Below are 24,612 nucleotides of genomic sequence, written 5' to 3' on the forward strand. Positions count from 1 at the left end.
AGTCAAGTCAAGTTTTTTTATACGTGAAAATTTAGGTGCAGTTAGGGGTGGTAAATGGGTCTTAATTCGTCGGGTCAGTCCGCGTAATCTGCCGAAAAAGGCGGGTTGTGCTGAAAAATTGGGACCGTCAAATAGCAAAAGTCCGCCTAACTCGCACCGCTTAAATCGCGGGCTTTGGTGGATTTTGGCGGGGGTTTTCTGTCGGACTTAGTATTTTTTTGGCAAGGGATATTTTTACAATTTTTTTTTTGCCAAAATCCAACTTTTCCCAATCTAACTTACAAGAGAATGAAGATGAAAATTGATTGTTTTGGATTATATTTATTTTGTTTTAGAGACAATATTTATAATTATGTTTTGGATTATATTTATTTTATTTTGAGAATAATATTTATAATTACAAAGACTTTAATGTTTGTGAATATAAAAATTATAATTTGTTTATACTTTTAGAAATTATAATAGTTAAAAGTAAAAAACAGAAGAAATTTTTTGTACCATCACGACAACTTTTTCTTTGAGGGTCCTGTTTCTAAATTCTGTACTAGAGTCTAGAGATGTTGGAATACTCTTGCATAAGGTCATAACATTTGTAAAAGCATATATGTTCTAGTTGGCCTACGCTTTCTTGTAAAAGTATATTGTAGCACATTTGTTTCAAATGATTAAACAAAAAATGCATACAATTATTCATTTTTAATTTGTAATAATTTAATAAGTTATATATAAAAGTACCTGGGTTTTTGGGAGAATTCTTCTAAGAATTTTCTTGCTGTTAATTGACGACTGTTTAATCCACTTGGTGGGGATGATTATCCGAAGGCGGTGTACTAGATCAAAGCTTTGCATCCAGTCGTCGAAATGTGGTAGTTTCAGACTTTCAGTAATTCAAAAAATAAAGGGAAGTAATGTTCACGGGAAAGTGAGCTTTTGTCGTTTAAACTTTAAAGTGAGTGAATTCATGGCAAACTCATAGAAACCGTTGGCTATGAAATTGAGTAATTGTAGTTGGTATTAAACGTATCTTTTTTTTTTTAATTTTTTTTGGGACGGGGAATGTATCTTTCTTTGGGGTAAAAATGAGGTTGAAAATTGACTGATGTTATATGACCCATCTTACAATGGTGTATTTCGGAGTTGTGTTTAGCTTTTATATATCTTTTATCGAGTTAATATTTAAAATCGTCCCTGAAAGATACCCCGATCTCTATTTTGATCCTCGAAAGATAAAGTTAATCGAAATCGTCCTCGAAAGATACACGACTTGGTAACGTTAGTCCTTCCGTCAGTTGGAAGATGACGTGTCACGTTAAGTGCCACGTGGCACATGATGACGTGGTAGATGATGTCACGTGTCACGAGATGATTGGTTGACGTGTCAGATCAGTGACACGTGACACGCCACGTGTCAGGTCAGTGATGCCACGTGTCACTTGACATGTGAAAAAGTTATTTTTAATCAAAATAGTCCTTGAAAGTTCAGTCGTAAGTCATTTTCATCCCTAAAATTTTAAAAAATAATCAAATTAGTCCTTATATAATTTTTTTTTTAATTTTTTCCCCAAAGCCGAGTAACTAAATGTAAGTCGGTAGGAATCCACGAGTGAAATTAGTATGTATAGTTAAAAGCTCAAAATCACCCAACAAATAGTAAAAGTAGCTCAAATAGCTCAAAAGTCAGATTTAACTTTTTAAAATGGAATTACTTATTACAGTAGAAGTTTCAAGAGCTAAAAATATTAAAAAAGATGTACTGCAAATTTTAGTAATTCTACATGCACAATATCATAGCACAGTTCTTGATTAATATAGAAAGCAAAATCAGTATACTATGTACAACTAAAATTTATGAGTCCAAATTATATATCTAAAAGGACAACTGGACAAGTTTCAAACTTCAAATTAACAATGCCTACTATCATGGTTAAAGAGCCTTGTGAGCACATAAGGTTAAGATATACTGTCATACAGAGCAATGAGAAAAATTAGAAATAAAGCGTACCCCACGACCATTGTCAGTTATGCTTACAGAACCATCCGATTGTAAAACAACATCAATCTTGGAAGCAAATTCAGCTTGAGCTTCGTCAACAGCATTATCCAAAATTTCATAAACCTAAGATGCACTATGGTTCAGTCAGATAAAATACACCACAAAACTATCAAAACTGCTACAAATATGAAAGTACAAAGACGATACCAAATGGTGCAACCCACGCGGGCCAGTGCTTCCAATATACATTTCAGGTCTTTTCTTAACAGGATCCAAGCCTTCAAGTACCTATGAAAGTTACAACTATATTAAGCCTGTGCCACTTCTAAAGCATATTTGGTGAAGCAACCCACAATAAGTGACAAGAAATACAGGCACTCAATTTTCTTTTCAACACAATAGCACATATCACTTCCAATATGCAGTTAACTAGTTTCATTAAATTGCATTATTAATCCAGATATGAACTAACTAAAAAAATACATAAATTTGATCAGAACCATAAGCTTTTGAACTTTCACTCTTCTGAGAAGTTTCAGCTGCTGAGAGTGAAGACATAATACGCCCTTGGTATGACACCATTTTGCACCAAAAGAAAACTAGGCAACTTTCCCAGCTGTAAACTCACCCTATTAAAACCACAAAATCTCTCATCACTTAATGTTACAGTGTTAAAACACAAAACGAACCAACCCCTCATGGTTTAAATATTCAGCAAAACAAAGCAGAAGAAAAGGGCATTTAGAAAGCGTTTGTTGGGTTGTTGGCACTAAAAAGTCTTCCCTTTTTTCCCAACAAAAAAAACTCCGATTTTTTTACCATTAGCAACAAATTGGGGTACCAAGTTTATTGATATGCAAAAACATGTAAAGAAACAGAAAAAGGGGGTACCTGGGTTTGAAGAGTGAAGAGTGAGAGGTGGAAAGAGAGAAAGATGAAGAGAGAGTAGCAGAAGAATGTGGAAGTGGATGGAAGTGGAAGAAGGAGTGAGAAGAAGATGCGGAGAATAAGAGAGAGGAAGCCATGAAGAAGCGACGAAGGTTGATGGCCTGCTTCAAGTGTTGGGTCGAAGGCTTAGGGCATAGCTTCACGGAGACGACAAGTTTTGGAGCGAAACAGAGTGAGATGCTTGTTGGCAGAGGGGGTGACGGGTTGCACCGTTTTCAATCTCTCCTGAACACCAAACGACGTCGTCTCAGCTCATGGAGGCAATTCATTCAAAGTGGCGTCGTTTTATTACTGTGCTACGTGGACACTTAACGGTACACGTCACCCAACGTTAACCAGCTCAGCGGACGAATTGACGGAAAGACTAACGTGGTCATATCCGTTGTCTTTCGAGGACGATTTTGATTAACTTTATCATTCGGAGACTCATATGGAGAATGAGATATCTTTCAGGGACGATTTTGAATATTAACTCATCTTTTATCTTATTAATTTTGGTAATAAATTTTAAAACATTTAACATTAATAGATATAGTCTAAATCCTTTTTGTTAACAAATTAATTGTAAAATATCTGTTGTTATTATTAAGTAAATGATTCGAAATTATAGAAAAAAAAAGAATTCAAAATTAAGATATATTTAATTAACAAAATATCCTTTATATTTGCATTTTATTATGAATTATTTTTCACATTCAAGCAATTTTAACATCTAAATTTATCCAAGTAATTTAGAGTCACGTGCTTTTTTTATTTCGTTTTCTTCTCTCCCGCACTTCTTCTTCTCCTCCTTCTTTACCCCTGTTTTCTCATTTTTTTTTTTTCATGATTCAATTTTTGTTTGTGTGCTTGTTTACAAATTGAGTTTGTATGCAATCATTAAATAATTTCGGTTCATCTTGGATTTAAATAAGGTGCACTTGGTCTATGCTTGTTTTGAAACGAGTTTACATTTTGAATTTAATTTTCGGTTCATTTTAAATATAATTTCGGTTCATTTCTAAGTGAATTATTTTGTTATAATTCTTCTTGTTTCACTATCTTGAGAGGAATAAAACCAAGAAAAAGAGAAGAAAAATCAAACAAAAAAAAACAAGAAGAAAAAATTTCTCAAAACTTCTCATCATGTTTTTCTTTTTCTTGTTTTGTTCATCTAATCAAACAAAGAAGAAGAAACGCATAATACTATAAAATTACTTGATGGATTTGCATATGTTTTTGTTCATAATTCAATTTTGTTTTTGTGTTTGTTTTCGAATTAAGTTTGTGTGTTGCAATCATTAATTAATTTCGGTTCATTCTGGATTTAAATAAGGTGCATTTGGTCTGTGCTTGTTTTGAAACGAGTTTACATCATGAATTTAATTTTAGGTTTATTCTGAATATAATTTCGGTTCATTCTAAATATAATTTCTATTCATTTCTGAGTGAATTATTTTGTTATGATTCTTTTTGTTTCACTACCTTGAGAAAAATAAAACAAAGAAAAAGAAAAGAAAAATCAAACAAAAAAGAAAAAATAAGAAGAAAAAACTTTTCATCATGTTCTTCTTTTCTTATCTTATTCATCTAATCAAATAAAGAAGAAACTCATAATATTGCAAAATCACTTGATGGATTTGGACGTGTTTTTGTTCATGATTCAATTTTGTTTGTGTGCTTGTTTTCGAATTAAGTTTGTGTGTCGCAATCCTTAAGTAATTTCGATTCATCCTGGATCTAAATAAGGTGCTTTTAGTCTGTGCTTGTTTTGAAACGAGTTTACATTTTAAATTTAATTTTCGGTTCATTTTGAATATAATTTCGGTTCATTCTAAATATAATTTTAGTTCATTTCTGTTCAACACAATTTAAAACTCATCCTACCCACCTTCTACGGCTTCTTCATCAGGGAGAGAAGGAGGAAAAGAAAAAAAGTACAGCAGCAACAACAACAAAAGAATGACGATAAGGAGAAAACATGTGAAGAAGAAGGAACGCAAAAAGAAGGAGGAGGAGGAAAAACGCGAAAAAAAAGGTAAAGAAGAAGACGCTCCGAGCGTGAGAAGAAGAAGAAATTTCATGTGTAAAGGAGCGTGAGAAGAAGAAGATACGCGTATAATAACTCTCTTTTAATGAGAGTAATTTTTGTTGGTGTTGGACCTACTTGAATAAACTTAGATGAAAACATACTTAAATGTATAGCAACCTGTTTTATTATATCCAAATAACTATCTTTTTTTCATTCTATGACAAAATAATCTATAACCCCTATCCTTGATGAAAAAGATATTCTTTATAAGCACCAAGCTATTATACTTCTTATTAATTTATTTGCGAATTAACAAAATACTTATTGTTCTTGTTCTATATTGTTTTAGAATAGTTAGATATTCTTAAAATATTAGTAAAAATATGTATTTTAAATTTTAATTTTTTTATTATTTTTTATTTTTTATTTACATAAGACCGAATTAACCAGTTAAACCAATGATCCAATAACCGAATAACCTGACCGGTTCAATTCTGACAACTATATCTCTACTGTAATATTTTTTTTCAATCATATAACAAATGAGGGTTAGCCATAATCTACAATATTCATCAACACCACCACCTCCAAAAAGTAGATTCATTTTCAAGTTTCAACAAAACACACACAAAAAATAATAATTATTGGAAATATAACATAATTACTTTATATAGTAGTACTATATATCCATATCCCTATATAATCTCAGAATGCTGAAAGAAACCGATAAAAATGGAGTTCCAACAATTAAGGATGGCTAGAAACGGAATGCAGCAAAATAGAAACCCCATTGTTTCTTTATAACTTGACATTTCCCTTCAGCGTGGTTGGTTAGTTCGCCTTCTTCAACTTTAACCAAAAAACCTGAAACAACAAAAAAGAACGTTTGAGTAGCAACAAGGGGTTTCCGTTCATAGAGCGGTTTTCCGATTGTTGGGAAACCGCTCTATTTACCTCTTCATTAAGGAATCAAATTCGGCCTTTAATTTCTTATAGCTTTGGCTGGATTCAAGATTCAACCTTTTTTCTTTGGGCCAAAGAAAAATCGTTTTTTTGTTCATCCCCATTTGATGTTACGAGTTGTTTGTTTCTAATTCAGTTTAAGGAAAGAGTTCATTAGTTAATGGTCAAGCTGTTTTTCTCTTTTATCCAGTTGTGTGTATGAATCTTTTGAAACCAAATTTTCCATATTTTGTGCTGGGAAGATTTTTGGTGTCTTTGTTGATAATTGGAGGAAAGAATGGCTTGTTCAAATTGCCAATCCGTGTTGCCTAAACCAAATGATTGGGTGAAGGGTAAATTGGTCGGAACCGGATCTTTCGGTACAGTCAATTTGGCCATGAACAAATCCACCGGAGGGCTTTTTGTGGTGAAATCAGCACATATAGGGGGTGGTTGTGAGGCTTTGAGTAATGAGGTGAAAATCCTAGAGAGTTTAAGTTCATCACCATATATTGTTCAATATCTGGGGAAAGAGGAGGACCAAGGTAATCTCAATGTCTTCATGGAGTACATGGCTGGAGGTAGCTTGGCAGATGTGGCTCAAAAGTTTGGTGGATCATTGGATGAAGATGTTGTCCGGTTGTATACTAGAGAAATACTTCATGGTTTACAGCATCTTCACCAGCATGGAATTGTGCATTGTGATCTTAAGTGTAAGAATGTGCTTTTAGGTTCATCCGGGAACATCAAATTGGCAGACTTTGGATGTGCCAAAAGGGTGAAGGACTTGAAGGCCGCCGCGCGTTTAGGAGGGACTCCTCTATGGATGGCCCCTGAAGTATTGAGGAATGAGCAGTTGGATGTTTCTGCTGATATATGGTCTTTGGGATGTACAGTTATTGAAATGGCCACTGGAAGGTATCCTTGGGCCGGCGAAGTGTCGAATCCAATGGCTTCTGTGCTGAGGATCGCCAATGGTGACGAGATACCTCAACTTCCAGCTCATTTCTCCAAGGAGGGTTTGGATTTCTTGACCAAGTGCTTGGAGAGAGACCCCAAAAAGAGGTGTACTGCTCAGGACTTGCTTCACCATCCATTTCTGTCAAGGAGTTCAAGAAGATCTTCTCAACAAAAGCAGTGTGTATCTTCACCAACAAGTGTTTTGGAGGTTCATGGTTTTGAGGATGCTTGTGATTTAGATGATGAGTTAGAAAGCTCTCGGGGACATGATAAGCTCTCTATTAGAAACCCGTTCGCGTGCCATGATCGAGCAGTAGGAAGCAAAGTATGCCAACCAGAAGACAGTGCCCTATGGTCGTCTGGGAGTTGGATTACTGTTAGGTCAGGATAACCTTGAGAATCAAGGGAAAAGTAAACAGAGAATGTGTTGAATGTAGATAGAGGATTCAAATGTACAGCTTTGGAGTAGGAGAAAAATAGGTTGTCAAGGTGTTGATGCATTCTTTTCCTCTACACTTCACATGGTTTTTGGTATTATGTGTAAAAACTTTCTAATAAAAGAAATAGGATTCTTAAGTAAATAATACAAGATTCCAAAATGTAAAGGATAATGGAGTTAGCTATTTGGATTCTTAAGAATAATGGAATCGCTGGGAAATCGAGTTTTGAAAATACCTCACAATGCATCACAGTTAGATGGTGGAAACTCAAGTGCAGTCGACTTCAGGTGAAGTTGATAACTAAAAACCATTAGATGAAAATTTAGTCAAATCGGTCAAATCATCTAACAGCTCTCAGTTATCAACTTAACGTGAAGTCGACTGCACCTGATTTTTCACCCAGTTAGATAAACATTAATACACCCTCATATCCTATCCATCAGATGATAACGGGTGTGTGGTGAACCACAATCGTCACCTTAACTTCGTTAATAAATGATGCATTTCATAGATCTATGCTTTGCATTGACCATTGAGAGGGTTCTTCTTACATTACAAACACCGTTTTTCACTAAAAACTTAGCTATGGTTACTAGAGTGCCATAATACAAAGATGCATACAAACAAATTTTCTCAAATCTATATACATTTGTACTCAACAGAAGCCTTGTCATTCGAAGAATTTAGCATTTTTACTCTACAGAAATGTTTCTAAAGAAGAATTTCATGTTACGTTACAACCTTCTGCCTTGTTATAGTTTCAACTACCTTAATTGCCATGACAGTATCAAGTAATTTTGTGTTCTCATAAATAATTTCTGCATACCTTCCATAATTGAACCAGATTGACAATTCAATCAGAGTCAAAGATTTCTATTGATGGAAGAGAAATCTCTGGCACCATGTAATGAAATTGGTTGCTCTCTAATGCGAGACAGAAGGATGGAAACTTGTTCTGTAGCAATATCTAACCGTTCCTTAGACTTTGCAGATTCTGTAATCAGAGACGACACTATATTTTGTAAAAACTGAACCCTTTCAGTATGATCATTTGGTGCACTCTGAGCAAGTTTAGAGGAGGGTATGCTGATTCGACGCCAACGGATGGGAAGATATCTATCTGGGATTTGAAAGCAATTTCCTGTTGAAAGAACTCTAAGAGAATGCCTACAGAGAATTCCAGAGAATTCAAATTGATGGCAGCTGCAACTTATAATTCCTTCCTGAGGAGACCAATAAACTTTCCGACCTCCCTCAGCTTTTGTGTGGTGCCTCACAAGAAAACCGTCTTCAATTGGAAAAGAAGCATAGTGTGCAGCCAACACAAGTTGCTCTTGAAGCTTTGAAAAGGCAAAAGGAGTGAGGATTGTAGCGGCATGTGACTCCATGGGAGCTCCTGTTTTGAGGCAGATATTTTGGAGATTCTGCTGCATGGTTTGTTGTTCTCCAGTTTGATCTTTAAAATCAACGGCAACAGCTACCTGAAATATGCAAGCATAAATCAAAATTAAGCTTTTTCTCTTTCTAAAGAATACGTTAAAACTTTCAGAGTGAATACTCATCAAAATCAATATAACAATATCTCAGCCAAGATAGATAGTACCTGTTCAACAAAATGTGCAAGTCGGGTTTGTGCACTGAGAAACCGTTGAATGAACGCATTAATTGACTTTGATTGACCAGTTGTAGTCATTCCTGCAAGAAAATGACTTCTCAAAAATGGCAATGCCCAAAGTGAGCGAGAGCTATATAAATTGACCATGTGCCGATTGGAATGCAGTCCATAAGAACAAACCATTTCCCTCCAGCCTAATTCAAAATCCTCAACGGATTCAAGATTATAGAGTCTATAAAATTCAGCCTTCCACTCATTGTAGCGATCCCCAAGAACAGCATTAAACCAAGATGGAAACTTTGCCACTATCATCCATATGCAGAAGGCATGTTTTGTTGTTGGTAGTTCTGTAGATATTGCGTCTTTGAGACATATATTTTGGTCAGTTAATATCGTCTGCGGAGCCTTTCCATTCATAAACCCTAAGAAAGCCTTTCAAGGTGGTTTGAAAAAGGAAGGAAAAAACATATGTAAATTAAAGAGCCAAAGAACTTTTTATGAATTAACAGACCACTCAGGTTGGAGAAAGGAATAAGAAAGAAATTCGCATCCATAGATAAAATAACGCATCCATTTTCAAAAAATAGGAAGGACAGAGAACACTAGCATAAGGTGCTTACACACATTTACCAAAGGGTAGCAAGTTATTAAGGAACTCTTTGCAATTGCAGTAATTTAAAAACGGTTCACTTAACTGTTTGCAAATTATTTAGACTAGCAACTGATTATTGTTTATGACTAGTTGACTACACAAAATCTTAGTAACAAAATATCTTCCCCTAGCATTTGTTTATATTCATTAAACCACAAAGCATTTTAATAAACTAGCATGCCACAACGTAAATTGAATAAAAACTAACTGATGTTAACAACACTAAATTCTGCATTATATACTACCTTAAGTGCCCAGGAAAATGATCTCATGGTTTCATCTCGTAGAACCACACAGCCAAAAAAGCAAGGCATTCCATAATTATTCATTCCAACCCATATACCAAGTGGCATGTCAAATGCAGTTAGGCGGTGTGTTGTGTCAAAAACCACGGCATCACCAAAAATATCATACAACTGGATTGATGAGGCATATGACCAAGCAATATTTTCCAAACGGTTATTTGTATCGAGTGTAAACTCAAATTTAAAATTAGGATCTTTCTCCTTTATAGTCCGGCACATTCTCAATAAATCTAAGCTTTCCTCTTCAGGATCCAATTTTCTAAATGACTGGAGTAAATTACGCACATCCTTTTCCGTAAAAGGCAAATATCCAGGTTCCACACACTTCTCAAGTTCCATAAGCCTCATCATTTGGTGAACAGATATCCCTGTTTTGGCAAACATAAGGATTCGGTTTTTGTCAGCATCTGAAATAGTTCTATATGCAGGAAGAAATCGAACTTGGTTTGGCTCTAAGAGTTCATGATTATGGTGGTTGGCAAAACCAGTCACCCGCCATTCTGGGGATCCAAATTCAGTTGTCTTGCTTATCCTCATGTAAGCTTGGCATCCACATCGAGAAGACTTTCTATTTCGTTGAGGTTTACTTTCTGTTGATGTCTTGACAGGAGTGTTCCCGGCGCGATGACAAACAAAATAACGCCTAGTAAGTCCTTTACCAACACCATCTTTTCCCTCTGTACGGTGACGTCGAATTGAAAATCCACACCTCTTTGCAAACTCACTATAGTATTCATAAGCAGCATCATGAGTAGCAAACCTTTGGCCGATATACGGAATGGCATCATTAGCCGTTTCCAAGGAGAGCCTGGTTTCGCCAGGTGACTCCTCTGTGCTACTTGTATCATCCAAAGATAGTGACCGCTGGTCCGAGGGATCATCATAAGCAACCAACATGGATCCAGCCTCTTCAGACATACTATAATTTTCCAGTGACTAACTTAAAGATATCCTATGCCCAAATATTTTAGTGAGAAAAACAAAGTGACAAATAATCAGTTGCCACAAACAAAAAAAGTACAGATATAAAAGAAGCAACAAAGCAATAATATCATCACTTCTCATCTAAATAGTAGAAAATAATAATATGAGCTCCAGAATAAGGCAAGAAAAATAACAGTAGTGAGATAAATAAATAATATAAAAGTCAAAATTTCCTCATCAAAAGGAACAGAGAACCTGAAAACACTCTGCATAACTAATTACAGAAAACAAAAAGTAAACAAATTTATAAACGATCAATATTCAGATGTGAAGGTAATCAGGAAAATAAGAAGGAAGCTAGAAAATTGGGGAAACATCACACTGTCACATTGCACGGTAGCGTTAAAATTCTACAGAATTGGTGAGTAAATGGAATTAAAGTATGAAAAAACTACATGTACGAGAACCAGCACCAAAATCCAATTATGACGTAAACAAAGGGTTTCGAAACAAAACTGAAATCTCGGTTTGGGGCTGACCGGAGAAGAAGGTTGGTGAAGCTGGTCACCAAATGAAAATGGGAGTGCACCGCTGCATGCTCTGTCGCCGCCGGAGTTGGATGGCCACGCCGTCGTGGTACCGAAACGGGAGCAGAGCCAGAAAGAGACCGTGTTGGATGGGGGTGGTGATGTTCAATGAAGTAGCCTTTGATTTTTTTATTTTATTTTATTTTTTTGTGAAATAATTATTATTTTATATTTTTTTACAAATTGTGAAACAATATAGACCCATCTTTATGAATTTATAGTTCATAGTTCATTACTTGCACTAATTTTTTAAATATTAAAATTAATTTTTGAAAAGAACTAATTGTTATACAATATAAATATTAATTCGATTATAATTATTTAAATACATGATAGTTTTCTAAAGCACACATAATATGGGCTCATTTGTCTGGAGTTGAAAAAAAAAATATCTTTTCAAAACTCAACTATAAGTAAAAAAATAAAAATAAAAATATACTTAAATATATTTATAAAATGAGTAAAGTATCATTTTTGTCCTTAACGTAAGTCTTAAAGTTGTCGCTAACGTTTCAATCCTCCTATTTAAATTCCTAACGTTTCAAAATGGACTCAATATTGTCTTGTCTTTAGAGATCCATTAACGGCAGGACAAAATTGAAACAATTTTTAAACATTAGGGATTTAAATAGGACAAAAACATTGGGGACAAAAATGATACATAAAAATAATTTTTAATTCAATTTTTTCTTTCAATAATATTAATTTTTTATTGTACATAGTATTCAATTATTTTTTAATTACATATAAGTAAATTACATTTAATTACATTATTTTTTTTAAATAAAATTATTTTTTTTATAATTTTAAAGAATTTTGATACATTAGAGACAAAAGATATAATTTATATTTATTGTATATATTTTATTTTTTTCTTTTCCGCAAGTTTATATACTAATCATTTAACAAATATTTCATGATAACTAAAAATTTTTAAGAGTAAAATTATTAAAAAAATTAATTTATTTAGAATGAAAGTAATATGATTAAGTGTAATTTAGTTAGATGTAATTAAAAAACAATTGAATACTGTATATAGTAAAAAATTGATATTATTAAAGGATAAAATTAAAATTTATTTCTATGTATCATTTGTGTTCCCAACATTTTCGTCCTATTTAAATCCCTAACGTTTTAAAATCGTCTCAATTTTGTCCTGTTGTCAATTCTGTTAACGGATTCCTAACGACAAGACAATATTGAGTCAATTTTGAAACGTTAGGGACTTAAATAGAACGATTGAAAGTTAGGGACAACTTTGGGACTTACCCAAATGTTGAGCACAAAAATGATACTTTACTCTTTATAAAATTATTTTTTAGAATAAAAAATAATTAATTATTCAATCAAATAGTCCTTAGGATACAGGCATTTTTTAAATTTGTTCTTAAAAGATTTTTTTAATTAAATTGGTTCATTAAAAATTAAAAATTAATCATACTTATCCTTCAATTATTCCATTAATAATTTTTTATCAACAATTGATATTGTGAAACGTTAATTGACAATATACATAATATTTGACATGTCTAATTAAATATTAATCAAATATATTTATAAAAATTTGTTAATTTAGTTCTTTTCTTCAATTACATAAACTCTATTCCCAATATAATCTAGTAACTAAATTGATAGATTTTTAAAATATATTTGGTTAGTCCAATTAGACATATTATATTATGTGTGGTGTATATTATTAATTAACATTTCACTAATTCACTTTGACCAAAATGGTTAATTGGATAACAGAAAAATAAATATGATTAATTAATAATTTTTAAAAGACCAATTTGATTAATAGAAATTTTCAGGACAAATTTAAAAAATATCACTTCTTCCAAGAACTAATTTAATTATTAACCCAATAAAATAACAATGAGAATTTTTATTTTCTAAAATAAAAAATTTGTAAACTTATTATTTTTTCTTTTCAACTTAAAAGCAAGTTCTAGAAAATAACATAAAAACTGTTTATTCTTTATTGTGTTTTTTTAAAACTACAAACAATTGATTAAAAAAAGAAAACAAATACTTATTTTATCTTTAAAAACACAAGTAAACGAGTCACATAATTTTCTATTTATTATTTTTAATGTTTCCTGTCTTAGAATGTCAAGAAAACAAAATAATAAAAGTAATGAAATTATGAAAGAAAATTGGAAGTTGGTAACTTGGTACCCTGTTTGGTTTGGTGCCTGAATACGACGTCGTTTAAGGAGAACACGTTGACTAAAGCCTGTCCCTATTCTCTTCTTTTTTTTGTCTTGTCCCTGTGTGTGTTCGAATAATGAAGTTAGTATTTTTTTCATAGTATTCGGTTCCTCCCTTTCTTTCTCTTCTTCTCCAACTATTTATTCCTTTCTTTCCTTTGCTTTTCGGTGATTCTCAATTAGAAACCCACCAAAAGTTTTCTCCTTTTCATCTCAATTGATCCCTCTATTTATGTACTCCCCTTTCTTCTTTCAATCTCAAAAAAGATGAAGCCTTTCACTTCTGCACCGGTAAGCTCCTCACTCGGCTTTTCTCTCTCTGGATTATCCTGTTCTTATTCATCGCTGTTCCTGTTCATTTTAAGATACCCTGCTTTTTGTGTTACTATTATTTTGAGCTATTTAACGTTGAATTAGAAATACTAATAAAGTAATGTATTTGAATTTTGAAATCAGCATGTTGGGTTTAGTTTCGAGTTGCATTTGCTCTGTGTATCTATGTAGTTTGATTATTCAACTTTGACTTCTGTTTAGTCTTGAAGCTCTGTATCAATTGATGTTCAACCCAGTTATGCTTATGCTTTACTCTGCTTAAAATTTTGGATGATGTGTTGTAATAATTCCAGTGTTTGTATAAATCCAAAAGTTTACTACTTTATGATTACCAGAGGAAAGAGGAAACCTTATTCTTCTCACTTTTCGTAACTTGTTAGATATGTAGTACAAGTTATTCTCATTCCTTTCTATACTTTGTTTGACTTCTTAGTAGATACTTTTTTAAATTTTCCCCCCTAATCATATTCGCGTATGGTGGAGAGACAGAGACAGAAAGAGTGAGATTGAGACTGAGAGACAAAGACTAAGAGACAGAGATTGAAATAAATCTCAGTATTATGTTTGGTGCAAAATGGGAGACAGAAATTGAAACAAGAATGAAACTCTAATTTAATTTGTACAAAGGGTAAAATTGGAATTACTTAATTGAAATGATGGTATTTTAGGTATAAAATGTTATTAAAGTTTTAGTTTCCATCTCTAAAAATTTTAATCCCCTGTGTCCCCACTTTTTGGAGGTACTGAAATACTGAAATTTTGGAGACAGAGACAGAAATTTTAGTACCAGTCTCTCAACCAACAAACATGATATTGAGTCTCAATCTCGCAGTCTCTGTCTCAGTACCTCAAAACAAACACTATATAAATTATATCATTGCTTTGCTTTTCTGGGTGAGTTATGATTTGAGTATGACAGAATACTCTTAAGATTAACTTTCTAAGAGATTATATTTAGTTTATTGAACTATAGCAATTTCTCATGTTAGTATGCTCATCTTTGTCAGGGCTTTGTCCTGTCTGATCCAAAGAATAGGATGTTCCTTTGGAGTTTCCTCATTGTGATATCATTGGTTTGTGGTGCTTACTTAGTTGGCAATGCATTCACCACCAAGGAGTATAAACAAGTAAGTACGAATTTCTATTCCAAACTCTAACTCTGAAATCTGAATTGCTAGACAGAAAGAGAGAAGATTGTTATAGCGCAACTTTTTATGGTCGTGGTGTTGTAGAGCTTTCTATTTTTTTTCTTTTTGGTGCTTTGGTGTTTGTAGTTTGATAATTACCTCTGTAGCTAAAAAAGTATAAAGTAAACTGTAAAAAAAAATATTTATGTGTTGAGTTTATGGATTTTCCTTAATTATGTGTTGAGTTTTCATTAATGCTATATATTTTCAAAACAATGAATCTCACATACTTTTGGGCATTACACATGCAGAGATTAGCACGATGGGGACTAATTTATAAAATGCCACTCGTAAAATCGCATGCATGCAAGGTTTGTCTTTGTGTGGAAATTCTGGTGGTGGTGGTTGTTTTTTTTTTTGGGGGGGCTTCTTTACATTTCTTTACATGTAACTTGTTAAATACTTGAGCTACCTCTAATTCTATTCCTGTGTTTGTTTCCTTAGAGACAATGCTGGCCTTCTGGAAGCGAGGCGTTGCCTGAAGGAGTTGTTGCTAAAACATCTAACTTAGAAATGCGGCCGCTATGGGACTCTGGAAAGAATAATGTTAGTCTTAAGCTTCCAATAATAAGTGTGTGTTTTGGTGACAACATATTATTATAATCTAAATCCAGATTTCGGGGGGAATAAAAGCTATTCTTAAATAAGTTTTTGAGATTGATTAGAAAAAAGTATATGGATTAACAAGAAAAATAATTAAGTCGGATAGTAGCTTATAACATGAACAAATTTTGGAATCTGTTGATTATAAGCAGACTTTACCACTTTCAAATTGCTTTGAGTTAATACATCCAAATATAAATTAATTTTATGTTAATATCTACACATAAATTGATTTTCTCATAATTCAGTACTAAAAATGGTTATAAATTAGTTTTACTTTTGTATTCTATTTCTCTTGAACCGTTCTTTTTAGTGGTTGTTTGCATATTTTTTTTCAGATAAGTTCAAAGCACCCATTGAGCTTATTGGCTATTGCAGTAGGAGTTAAGCAGAAAGAAATTGTTAATAAAATTGTTGAAAAGGTGATAGTTGCTTTACTTATACAATATGGTTCTGATATAATGTTCATATTACATTGCTGACTCACATTGCTTGGTAGTTCCCTTCAAGTGATTTTGTTGTGATGCTTTTTCACTATGATGGATTTGTGGATGGATGGAAGAATTTAGCTTGGAGTAATCGCGCCATACACGTGTCTGCTATCAATCAAACAAAATGGTATAACTAACTCTTGAATTTGTTTCCCAAATTGTACTGCATGGGGATGAATGCATGTTTGATATTGAACAAAATAGTGCTATATGATGGCACAGGTGGTTTGCGAAACGGTTTTTGCATCCAGACATAGTTGCTGAATACAATTATATATTTCTTTGGGATGAGGACCTTCTTGTTGAAAATTTTGACCCAAAAAGGTAAGCTACCTTTGCTTGTCTTCGAAACTTCCTCACACTCACAACACACTTCACAAGAAGAGTAGGACAAAATTAGGTGAAAAGTAGCAAATTCTTATTTCTTTTAATGGTTTGGTTTTATCCCTTACATTTTGGCTTGTTGATTATGTACTAGATATTTATCTATTGTTAAGGAAGAGGGGCTAGAGATATCGCAACCTGCTTTGGATCCTAATAAATCAGAAGTTCATCATCCCCTGACGGTTCATAGAGCCGGATCAAAAGTTCACAGGTTAACCTTATTTTCCTCACCTCTTTCAAGTTGCAACAAACATTGCTCTATTGCTTGGCCTACACTGTTATTACATTATAACTAACAATTTATTAATCAACTATAATGTTACACACTTCCTTGTTGTTTTGCTGGTTATGTCTCAAACTATATGTGCACAATAAGACCCGCAGATACAGCATCTCTGTTAACTGTGCTAGTGCGAAAAAACTTGACAACACAAGAAAGTTACCTTCTTGTCGTATTATATGAACCATACTTGTCTGCTACACACCTGCATGGAACACATTCTAAAGATTAACATTGTCCTTAAATAATATATCTCCTGAGGTTGTACGTCCCTGCTTACATAATGCATTATTACCAAGATTGCTGTTAGATCACACCCCTAATTTAAAAAAAAAAAATTATTTTATCTTAAGCAACTGCTTTTGGTATTATCTTTGTGCAGAAGGTACTATAAGTTAAAAGGTAGTGGAAGGTGTGATGACCATAGCATTGCTCCTCCTTGCATAGGGTAAACAGCTACAAACCTGATATCATGTGTTGCTCTCTCTTAACTTCGTTTCTAAACTTACTTGGATCATTTTTGCCGCGATATAAAAGGGAAGAAACTGTTTTGCAGTTGGGTGGAAATGATGGCACCAGTGTTCTCTAGAAAATCTTGGCAATGTGTATGGCACTTGATCCAGGTGTGTATAAGAATGGCCATTTTTCTGTCCCATGTTCTAAATATTATGATAAATTATCTCTACCTGAGAACATCATGACATGATATCAAAGATTTCCATTTCCAATTTGTTATGGTTTTATTGTCTAAGTTTATACCTAATCAAATGACTCAGGTAAGGATGTTAAAATTCTGTATTGACCAAAGAATCTTTGTCTATGGTGGATTAAATCAATTGCAAAGCTTTTTTGAAGGTGAAATTTGTATGCCATTTTGGTCCCCCGGCGGTTCCTCACTGTTAGAAAATACGACAATTTTATTCCTGTATACAGATCCATACTGTTAAAAGAATGTGTTTATACACGATGACTAATTTGTCCTCCTTGTGAGGATCTGAGGGACCACCTCAGTGATGTTGAAACCTGAGACAGGATTTTGTCCCTTGAAATATTTCTTCAAGGACCAAAATGTTGCCAAATCCTCTGGATATGATTCAAGTCCATGTGCTACATTTGATTTGATGTTCTTCTCAGTCTTATTGGTACTGTGTTCTACTAAAGGGTCTATTTCATTATGCAATTAAATTCTCATGTGGTTGGTGAACTACTGCTGTCCTCTTATATTAGTGCATGTTCAACCTTTCAATTACACCTGGTTTAGTCCTTTGTAGCCATCCGCGTTTATGTATACAATCATATCCTTGTTTTACACTCTACAGAATGACTTAATCCATGCCTGGGGCCTGGACAGGCAGCTTGGCTATTGCGCCCAGGTAACTTGCTTCGACAGCAGTAGCAAATGCATATTCATTCGATACAAAATTCTTCCGGCATGCCAGTTATTCTCTTCTTAACAATGTTTCAGGGTGATCGAATGAGAAACGTTGGTGTGGTCGATTCCGAGTACATAGTTCATTTGGGTTTGCCTACTCTTGGTGGCTCAAATGGCAATGAGGCAAGTGGTTTCAATTTCATAAGTAGGGTAACTTAAGGATCACGGTTAGCGCCCTGCTTTTTAAGTTCAAGCACATTTCGATAAATTTTACTAAGGGAATGTCCTTATGGTTGCAGGTGCCATCAGACTCCCATAGAGAGAGTGATAGAGCTAAAGTAAGTAGGTTTATGAGTGTAACCTAGATTTTTATACACCTTTAACCCAATTGCAGCCCTTTAATGTTACAAAACAATCTACAATATGCAGGTTAGGATGCAATCATATATTGAAATGCAAGTTTTTGAGAAAAGATGGAAAGATGCAGCAGAGAAGGATAAATGTTGGCTTGATCCATATAAACCACAGGCAAACCAGACTAGCCATTAATATACTGAGGCTTTGGTTGATAAAAATCCAAATACAGTGTGCATTTTCAGTTATCGTTCAGAGTCAACGAGATAAGTTACTTTGCATCCGATTTTGGTTTTCAAGTCTTGGATGGAGCATTTGATTTGCTGTCAAGTGTGGAATCTGAGAGAAGAGAGTTCATAGAGACATTGCCTGTTTGCCATTATTGAAGGGTAATTTTTCCATCATTCTGTTGTATTATGGTGTACATAGGGAGGTATAGGGGTGTTCATTACTTTATTCAATAACAGTCACAGAAGTGTGAAGTTGTAGATTTCTATTTCCTGTGAATGCTAATTAATGTAAATAGGTTTCATGGTTTGGACTAAAGGAATTATCAAAGTAAAATTCTGTTGTTTTGGGCATAAAAAATACCCTTATTCTTTGTAACCAACTAAATCTTCAACTAATTAAAATAACACAAGCCTTGCACTGTACTATTATTGTTCATGACAAGTAACTCAAAAGTAATTAGTATTTTTTTTTTAAATGGCATTCTTTTACAGTTTAGAATGTAATGTAGTTTATTTATTTCTCAGAATTGTAAATGTAAAATTACTACAGCTGGCTTATATTATTTTAGCTGACATGAAAATCAAGAACTGAGACAGAGGACATTACCAAAGAAGTTGTGTATTACCGGATGTCCTTCTTTGAAGGAACAATGTGCTGTTTTTGCAACAATGTTTCTGTTTCTCTTTTGGTTACATAAATAACAATAAAAGTTGAACCTAAAACCCGATGCATACTAACCAAATCTCTCCCTATTGGCTTAATATACTGTGGTAGGGGACACAAAATTCTCTCTAACAATACCTGTACAGCTAGACCAATGCAAAACGATTCAGTGCCAAAGTTGTAAGTTCCCTACCAAATTAGAACCTAGAAATATCAGAGAAATGAATGAATGTGCAAAGAATCAAAAGTTCATGACTTGTGAAGAAAGGCCAAGCAAGGGCTCCAGTGCAGTGTGATCAAACTTGCGAGCGAAGAGGAAACAAACGGAAGTCATGTCGGAATTATATCGACAAAGCGTTCCGTTGTTCCTTATAGCTCGAAGAAAGTTTACAGTTATATTGGCTCTACTATAGGTTGCTGGATGGGGTCCCCCCAGAGACCAATCAACCCATGTCACTGTTCTGTTAGAATTAAGATTGCCATGGAACATGTTAAGGAAAGTTTGAATGTAATGCTCATCTGGGTAGCATGCAGGTTTACAGTATTTGCGGAAGAGGGTATAGTATCGGGTATCGGACACTATATAAACAGCCAGAACACGGTTAAGCTCGAACCACTGAGACCCTTTCCGCCAGTGTCTAAGCTGAATATCAGGAAGCATACTCCGGCTGTAGCGTCCACGCCCGTAACGGGAAGGATCGTCATATGACTCAACAAAGCTGTGGAAGGAATCAATGAGGTATCTGTACACAGTAGGGAAGTTGTAGACCGGGATGCAACTCTCCGAAAGAAGAACAAACCGCTCATTTGAAAAGTCGAGCAGTGCATTCGCCAAAAGGCGCCTCTCAGCATCAGCAAGGGTTACTGTTCCCCATGAAACTTCCTGAACAAGAAATCATAAGAATCTATCAAAATTTGGCATATAAGAAAAAATATGTTCAATAAGGACAATTAGCTGCAGTCCTTGACACAAATATATACATGATTATGCATGTTACTGGTACCTACTACTGTGACATCACTGCATATGCACATTACATCAAGCTAGGAAACTAAATATTGACATGATCAGGCCAATGAATCTGCTTATAGCTTTAAAAATATCGTGATTGCAATTTTAGAGAATCATATATGCTGATTGGCATTCTGAAAGGAAATCCAAACCCCTTGTAGTTTCCCCTCTAGGCTCTAGTATCCACAAATTGTTCAAACATCACATACCCCTTGTCCACTTCCACATCTCATGCTACAAATTAATTAGAAGCCATAACTTCTATCCAAAAAAATCAGTTCACCTCATTCTTCTTCCTCCTCAGTTACTCACTATTGCAACTCATGTCCCTTGTCCTCTGTAGGCTGCAACTGTTATCTTCGATAAAGAGCGAGTGCAATATACTAGGAAGTCATGTTCTTATATGATTACATTCCTGAGTCAAGACTCGAGACATTGCTAAGCATGTATGTCTATAGTTGTTCCTATGACCAAACAAATTCTGGTCGTGTGATTTCTTAATTGCAGGTAAGAGCTCACTGTTTGATGATCTCCACCGAGATAGATAATATAATTGCACGAAACTATGCATGAAGTACCATCCGTTGCTAGGGTAGCCGATGATACCTAGGACTTCGTTCGATAAGAAATAACCAATGTATCTATGAACTGCAGCCAAGCAAGTCACAAGAATAGAATCTACAAATATTGGACCCTGTAAGTATAGAACCCAAATAATCTAATGATCATCCAAGATGATTGAAAAGTCTCTCAAACACGAATTCAAATAGATACATCTTGTGTTCAAAAGTCTGCCATCAGATTGTAGGAATTCCTTTAACATCCTATCCCGACCTGTTCCCGGGCGTAGTTAAAGAATACTCCATCTTTCAATTCTAATTTCCTTCTACCATGATATCTTTTCCCATAATCTCTATGCATTAAGAGTGGATCTGATTATCAATCTGCTAAAAATTCATCTCCAAATAACATGCAAAACCTAGTGGTCTTTCAAGTCTATTACTTTTACTAAAAGGATGCTAGTGAAGCATACTATCTTCCTACAAATCTATCACTGAAAAAAACAGTATCTAGTTTGATACCTTGCTCGGAATCTGGCGGCCGTAAAAAGCCGAAGAATTGGAGACCTGGAGGTGGTATCCCGGAGGAGCATGGATATAAATATTGAAGAAATTGGAATGTCCATGAAAGAACCTCTCCCAGAGTGGCAACATAGGCAATGGTCCCCTGGTCAAGAACATGAAAGCCACTTTGGGTTTCCTCTTATAAGGGTACTCTTCTTTCTTGGGAAGCAAGGAAGCCCTCCAGAAGAGCTCATTATCCGACATGGAATGGATGAGATTGGTTGGATGCAAGAAGTTGTCAATATCCATGCACTGGAACTGATCCTGGGGATCAAGAGGAGGCCGCGGCGGAAGCAGAAGGCGCGGCGGTTGGTTGAGGGTGCAATTATTGGGTTGGGGGCGCGGCAATCCGCGGTTAATTAAAGAGTATTGTTGTCTCTGTGAAACAAAAATTCCATTGATTTGGGAACATGTGGTTAGGCCAATCATGAGACCAGCTGCAAAAACCATCAAATAGGAAAGCATTTGAGCCATTCGAAGCAAACAAGTGTGCTTCTCTTTTTCCCCAACTGCGCTTGAATCATCCCTTCCCTCTCCTCCTCCTCGAGTTCTTCCCATATCCTTCTATTTGAACAGACGGTGAATGACGGAGGAAATTGGATCTGGAAGAGAAGAGAGACAAATCAATGGATTGGATTGGAAGATTGGTGGTGGTGAGTGGGGTAGTTGATGATGTTGATGACGGAGATGGAAAAAGAAAAGAGATCAGGAATTGGTGGAACATGGTGCGGTTGACGAAGACGACCATGACCATGATGTTGTCTTCTCTTGTCTTTCCATCGGATCTTGTCCTCTTCTTCTCTTCGAACCCTCTTCTCTCTCTCTCTCTCTCTCTCTCTCTAAACGATGATTATTATCACAGTGACTTACGCACACGAACACAGACACAGCCCACGCTTGCGTTCGAATTATTATTGGATGGTTGGACTTTTATTTTTAATTTTAGAGAAAAGCACAGTAAGCTTTGATTTTTTTATTTGGATATATTTAAATTTTTTAAAATTTAAAAATATATTTAAATTTTTAATTTTTTTAAGAGAAAAATCTAGGAGCCAGCAACTTTGTTAAATTCTGGCCAGCATGTAACAGCAAAAAAAAGTGAACTATTGGATAAAATTTCACACCAATCTCACACCATTAAAATTATCATTGATGGCTACAAATCACAAAAATTACTGATTTCCTAACATTTCTCATTTTTAAAATCTGAAATGTCAATCTTTTATGTTTATTTAAGTCTGTCATACTTTAATATCTAACGAAAAAATTAAACATGATTCTCATTATATATACAAAAAATGTACATGTAAAAAAAATAAAATAAAATAAATTAAATTTAAAAATTGATGTATCTAAATTAAAATTTTAAATATATTTTTAAATTTTTAAAAATTTAAATATCTGATAACTAAATAGTCATGAATTAATTTATCTTTTTTTTTTCTTAATTTTAATAATTATTTCTAGAATACATATTCCGGTCCATTCTCTATTTTTGCGCAGACTTTGCACCACTCAGAAATTAAATAATAAAGAAGTTTAATAATTTATTTATGCTTCGAGGCACATCGCTCCTCTCTATTAATCAAATCCGTCAAAGAATAACGAACCTAACCACGTTTCTAGTAAGTCAGGAAGGAACGAGTTGCGAGGAAAGGAGTTAAGTGAATTTCAATTTTTTTTTAAGAGATGTTTAAACGAAAGAATAATAAGAAAGAGAGTGAACACCCAACTCGGTCCTGTTCTTTTTTTCGATGGACATCACGGTCCTTGTCCAAAAAAAAGAGACATATCGGTCCATGTCCCATACTTTTGTGAGACTTTCCGGTTCTTTCGTCATCTCTCCTGACCAAAACAAACGAAACTTGCCTACGTGTCAGTTAACGTTGCTGAGTTGGAGGTTAATAGTCTGTTAAGTTCCACGTGACCTTTGGGAAATGGACAGGGATCGATTTGTTCCTCTTTGGTGACCTAAAACTACGTCGTTTTAGTGGTCATTAACGTTGCTATTAGGGAATGGTAAGGGGTCACTCTGTCCCACTCTAGAAACCAAAAACGACCTCGTTTTTAATCTTCACTGAAACACAATGGTTTGAAAGTGATTCGATACTTCTAATCTCTCACTCTTCTCCCAAGCCAAATACGAACCCTAGGAGACCATGATTGGTAATGGAGAGCGTTGTTCATCATCAAACCCACGAAGCAGAGACGATGTAGGCTGGGGCCTAAATTCTAGTGGGAGAGCTGGAGCTCCGAGGAAGAAGAAATGGGTTGCCCCAATTTGTTATTGTGGTTCTCATGCAATATTGTTCATGTCAGGGACGGTGAAGAATCCAGACAGATTATTCTTTCGCTGCCCAAAATTCAAGGTAGTTTTTGAGGGTTTAGCTAATTTTTTGTTTTTAATTTCTATTCCATAGATGATAACAAATGTTAAACTTTTTTGTAGACTGGAAAATGGCATTGCAACTTCTTTGCATGGCTAGATGATTATGTATCTTCATGTGGTGAGGATGCTAACAAGGCTGTGTCATTTGGGGCATCAAAGCAGAAGCATAATCGATTGGAAGGCCATGGTTATGTGGTGGATAACAAAGTTAATGAGTTGGAGGAAAGATTAATTGATTTGGAGGATCAGTTAGATTACTGCAAACTGAAAATTGGGTGAAAGTAGATGTATTAGGTATGGGTTTAATTTGTTAGCATTTTTGGGTGGGGTTGTAATTGCAAGCTTGTTTAGAACAAGTGTGTAAGAATTTCATAGCTGAATTGTTATTTCACTGAGTTGAGTTGTGAACAACACTTTTGATGATGAATGAAGCAGGAATTATTGTGTTGAATTTGTAAAATTTGAACCATGGCCTGTGATGAATATGTTAAATTTCATCCCTATATTGATAGATAATGGCATATATGTCATGACATAAATTTAACAAATATGCATGCTAGCTAAGTAGCACTAAGTATCTACAATCAAAGAAAGATCCATGT

The 24,612-nt window shown here is 34.5% G+C and overlaps 6 protein-coding genes across 10 annotated transcripts; 3 read left to right on the forward strand and 3 right to left on the reverse strand.

The window, feature by feature from the left end:
• On the reverse strand, positions 1,786–3,388 carry LOC107637519. Of its 3 annotated transcripts, XR_002360528.1 has the most exons (4): positions 2,885–3,388; positions 2,494–2,622; positions 2,201–2,281; positions 1,786–2,116 (listed from the first exon to the last, which is right to left on the reverse strand). XR_002360528.1 is itself a non-coding variant. In XM_016340927.2 (3 exons), the coding sequence occupies exons 1-3, from the start codon at positions 3,016–3,018 to the stop codon at positions 2,026–2,028; spliced, it is 306 nt and encodes a 101-aa protein (XP_016196413.1). In that variant the 5' UTR covers positions 3,019–3,185; the 3' UTR covers positions 1,786–2,025. The 3 variants fall into 3 exon arrangements, 1 of the variants encoding a protein (XP_016196413.1); XR_002360527.1 differs by having other exon boundaries at positions 2,201–2,622; positions 2,885–3,369; XM_016340927.2 differs by lacking the exon at positions 2,494–2,622 and having other exon boundaries at positions 2,885–3,185.
• On the forward strand, positions 5,652–7,435 carry LOC107637520 (mitogen-activated protein kinase kinase kinase 2-like). The gene has a single exon (XM_016340928.2). The coding sequence runs from the start codon at positions 6,193–6,195 to the stop codon at positions 7,243–7,245; it is 1,053 nt and encodes a 350-aa protein (XP_016196414.1). The 5' UTR covers positions 5,652–6,192; the 3' UTR covers positions 7,246–7,435.
• LOC107638510 (protein FAR1-RELATED SEQUENCE 11) lies at positions 7,779–11,502 on the reverse strand. Of its 2 annotated transcripts, none has more exons than XM_016341824.2 (4): positions 11,330–11,502; positions 9,807–10,818; positions 8,898–9,341; positions 7,779–8,775 (listed from the first exon to the last, which is right to left on the reverse strand). In XM_016341824.2, the coding sequence occupies exons 2-4, from the start codon at positions 10,782–10,784 to the stop codon at positions 8,158–8,160; spliced, it is 2,040 nt and encodes a 679-aa protein (XP_016197310.1). In that variant the 5' UTR covers positions 10,785–10,818; positions 11,330–11,502; the 3' UTR covers positions 7,779–8,157. The 2 variants fall into 2 exon arrangements, with proteins under 2 accessions (XP_016197310.1, XP_016197311.1); XM_016341825.2 differs by having other exon boundaries at positions 11,307–11,502.
• On the forward strand, positions 13,627–19,244 carry LOC107638512. Of its 2 annotated transcripts, XM_016341826.2 has the most exons (14): positions 13,627–13,878; positions 14,928–15,047; positions 15,359–15,418; positions 15,552–15,653; positions 16,049–16,132; positions 16,210–16,328; positions 16,424–16,525; positions 16,680–16,796; positions 17,248–17,313; positions 17,422–17,488; positions 18,185–18,238; positions 18,331–18,420; positions 18,537–18,575; positions 18,667–19,244. In XM_016341826.2, the coding sequence occupies exons 1-14, from the start codon at positions 13,855–13,857 to the stop codon at positions 18,784–18,786; spliced, it is 1,164 nt and encodes a 387-aa protein (XP_016197312.1). In that variant the 5' UTR covers positions 13,627–13,854; the 3' UTR covers positions 18,787–19,244. The 2 variants fall into 2 exon arrangements, with proteins under 2 accessions (XP_016197312.1, XP_020976174.1); XM_021120515.1 differs by lacking the exon at positions 15,359–15,418.
• Positions 19,425–22,523, reverse strand: LOC107638513. Its single transcript, XM_016341827.2, has 2 exons — positions 21,580–22,523; positions 19,425–20,368 (listed from the first exon to the last, which is right to left on the reverse strand). The coding sequence occupies exons 1-2, from the start codon at positions 22,177–22,179 to the stop codon at positions 19,727–19,729; spliced, it is 1,242 nt and encodes a 413-aa protein (XP_016197313.1). The 5' UTR covers positions 22,180–22,523; the 3' UTR covers positions 19,425–19,726.
• Positions 23,777–24,289, forward strand: LOC110271407 (DNA topoisomerase 3-alpha-like). Its single transcript, XM_021122306.1, has 2 exons — positions 23,777–23,990; positions 24,071–24,289. The coding sequence occupies exons 1-2, from the start codon at positions 23,781–23,783 to the stop codon at positions 24,287–24,289; spliced, it is 429 nt and encodes a 142-aa protein (XP_020977965.1). The 5' UTR covers positions 23,777–23,780.

This window comes from Arachis ipaensis, chromosome B04 (genome assembly GCF_000816755.2).
Source record: "Arachis ipaensis cultivar K30076 chromosome B04, Araip1.1, whole genome shotgun sequence".
Lineage (NCBI taxonomy): Eukaryota > Viridiplantae > Streptophyta > Magnoliopsida > Fabales > Fabaceae > Arachis > Arachis ipaensis.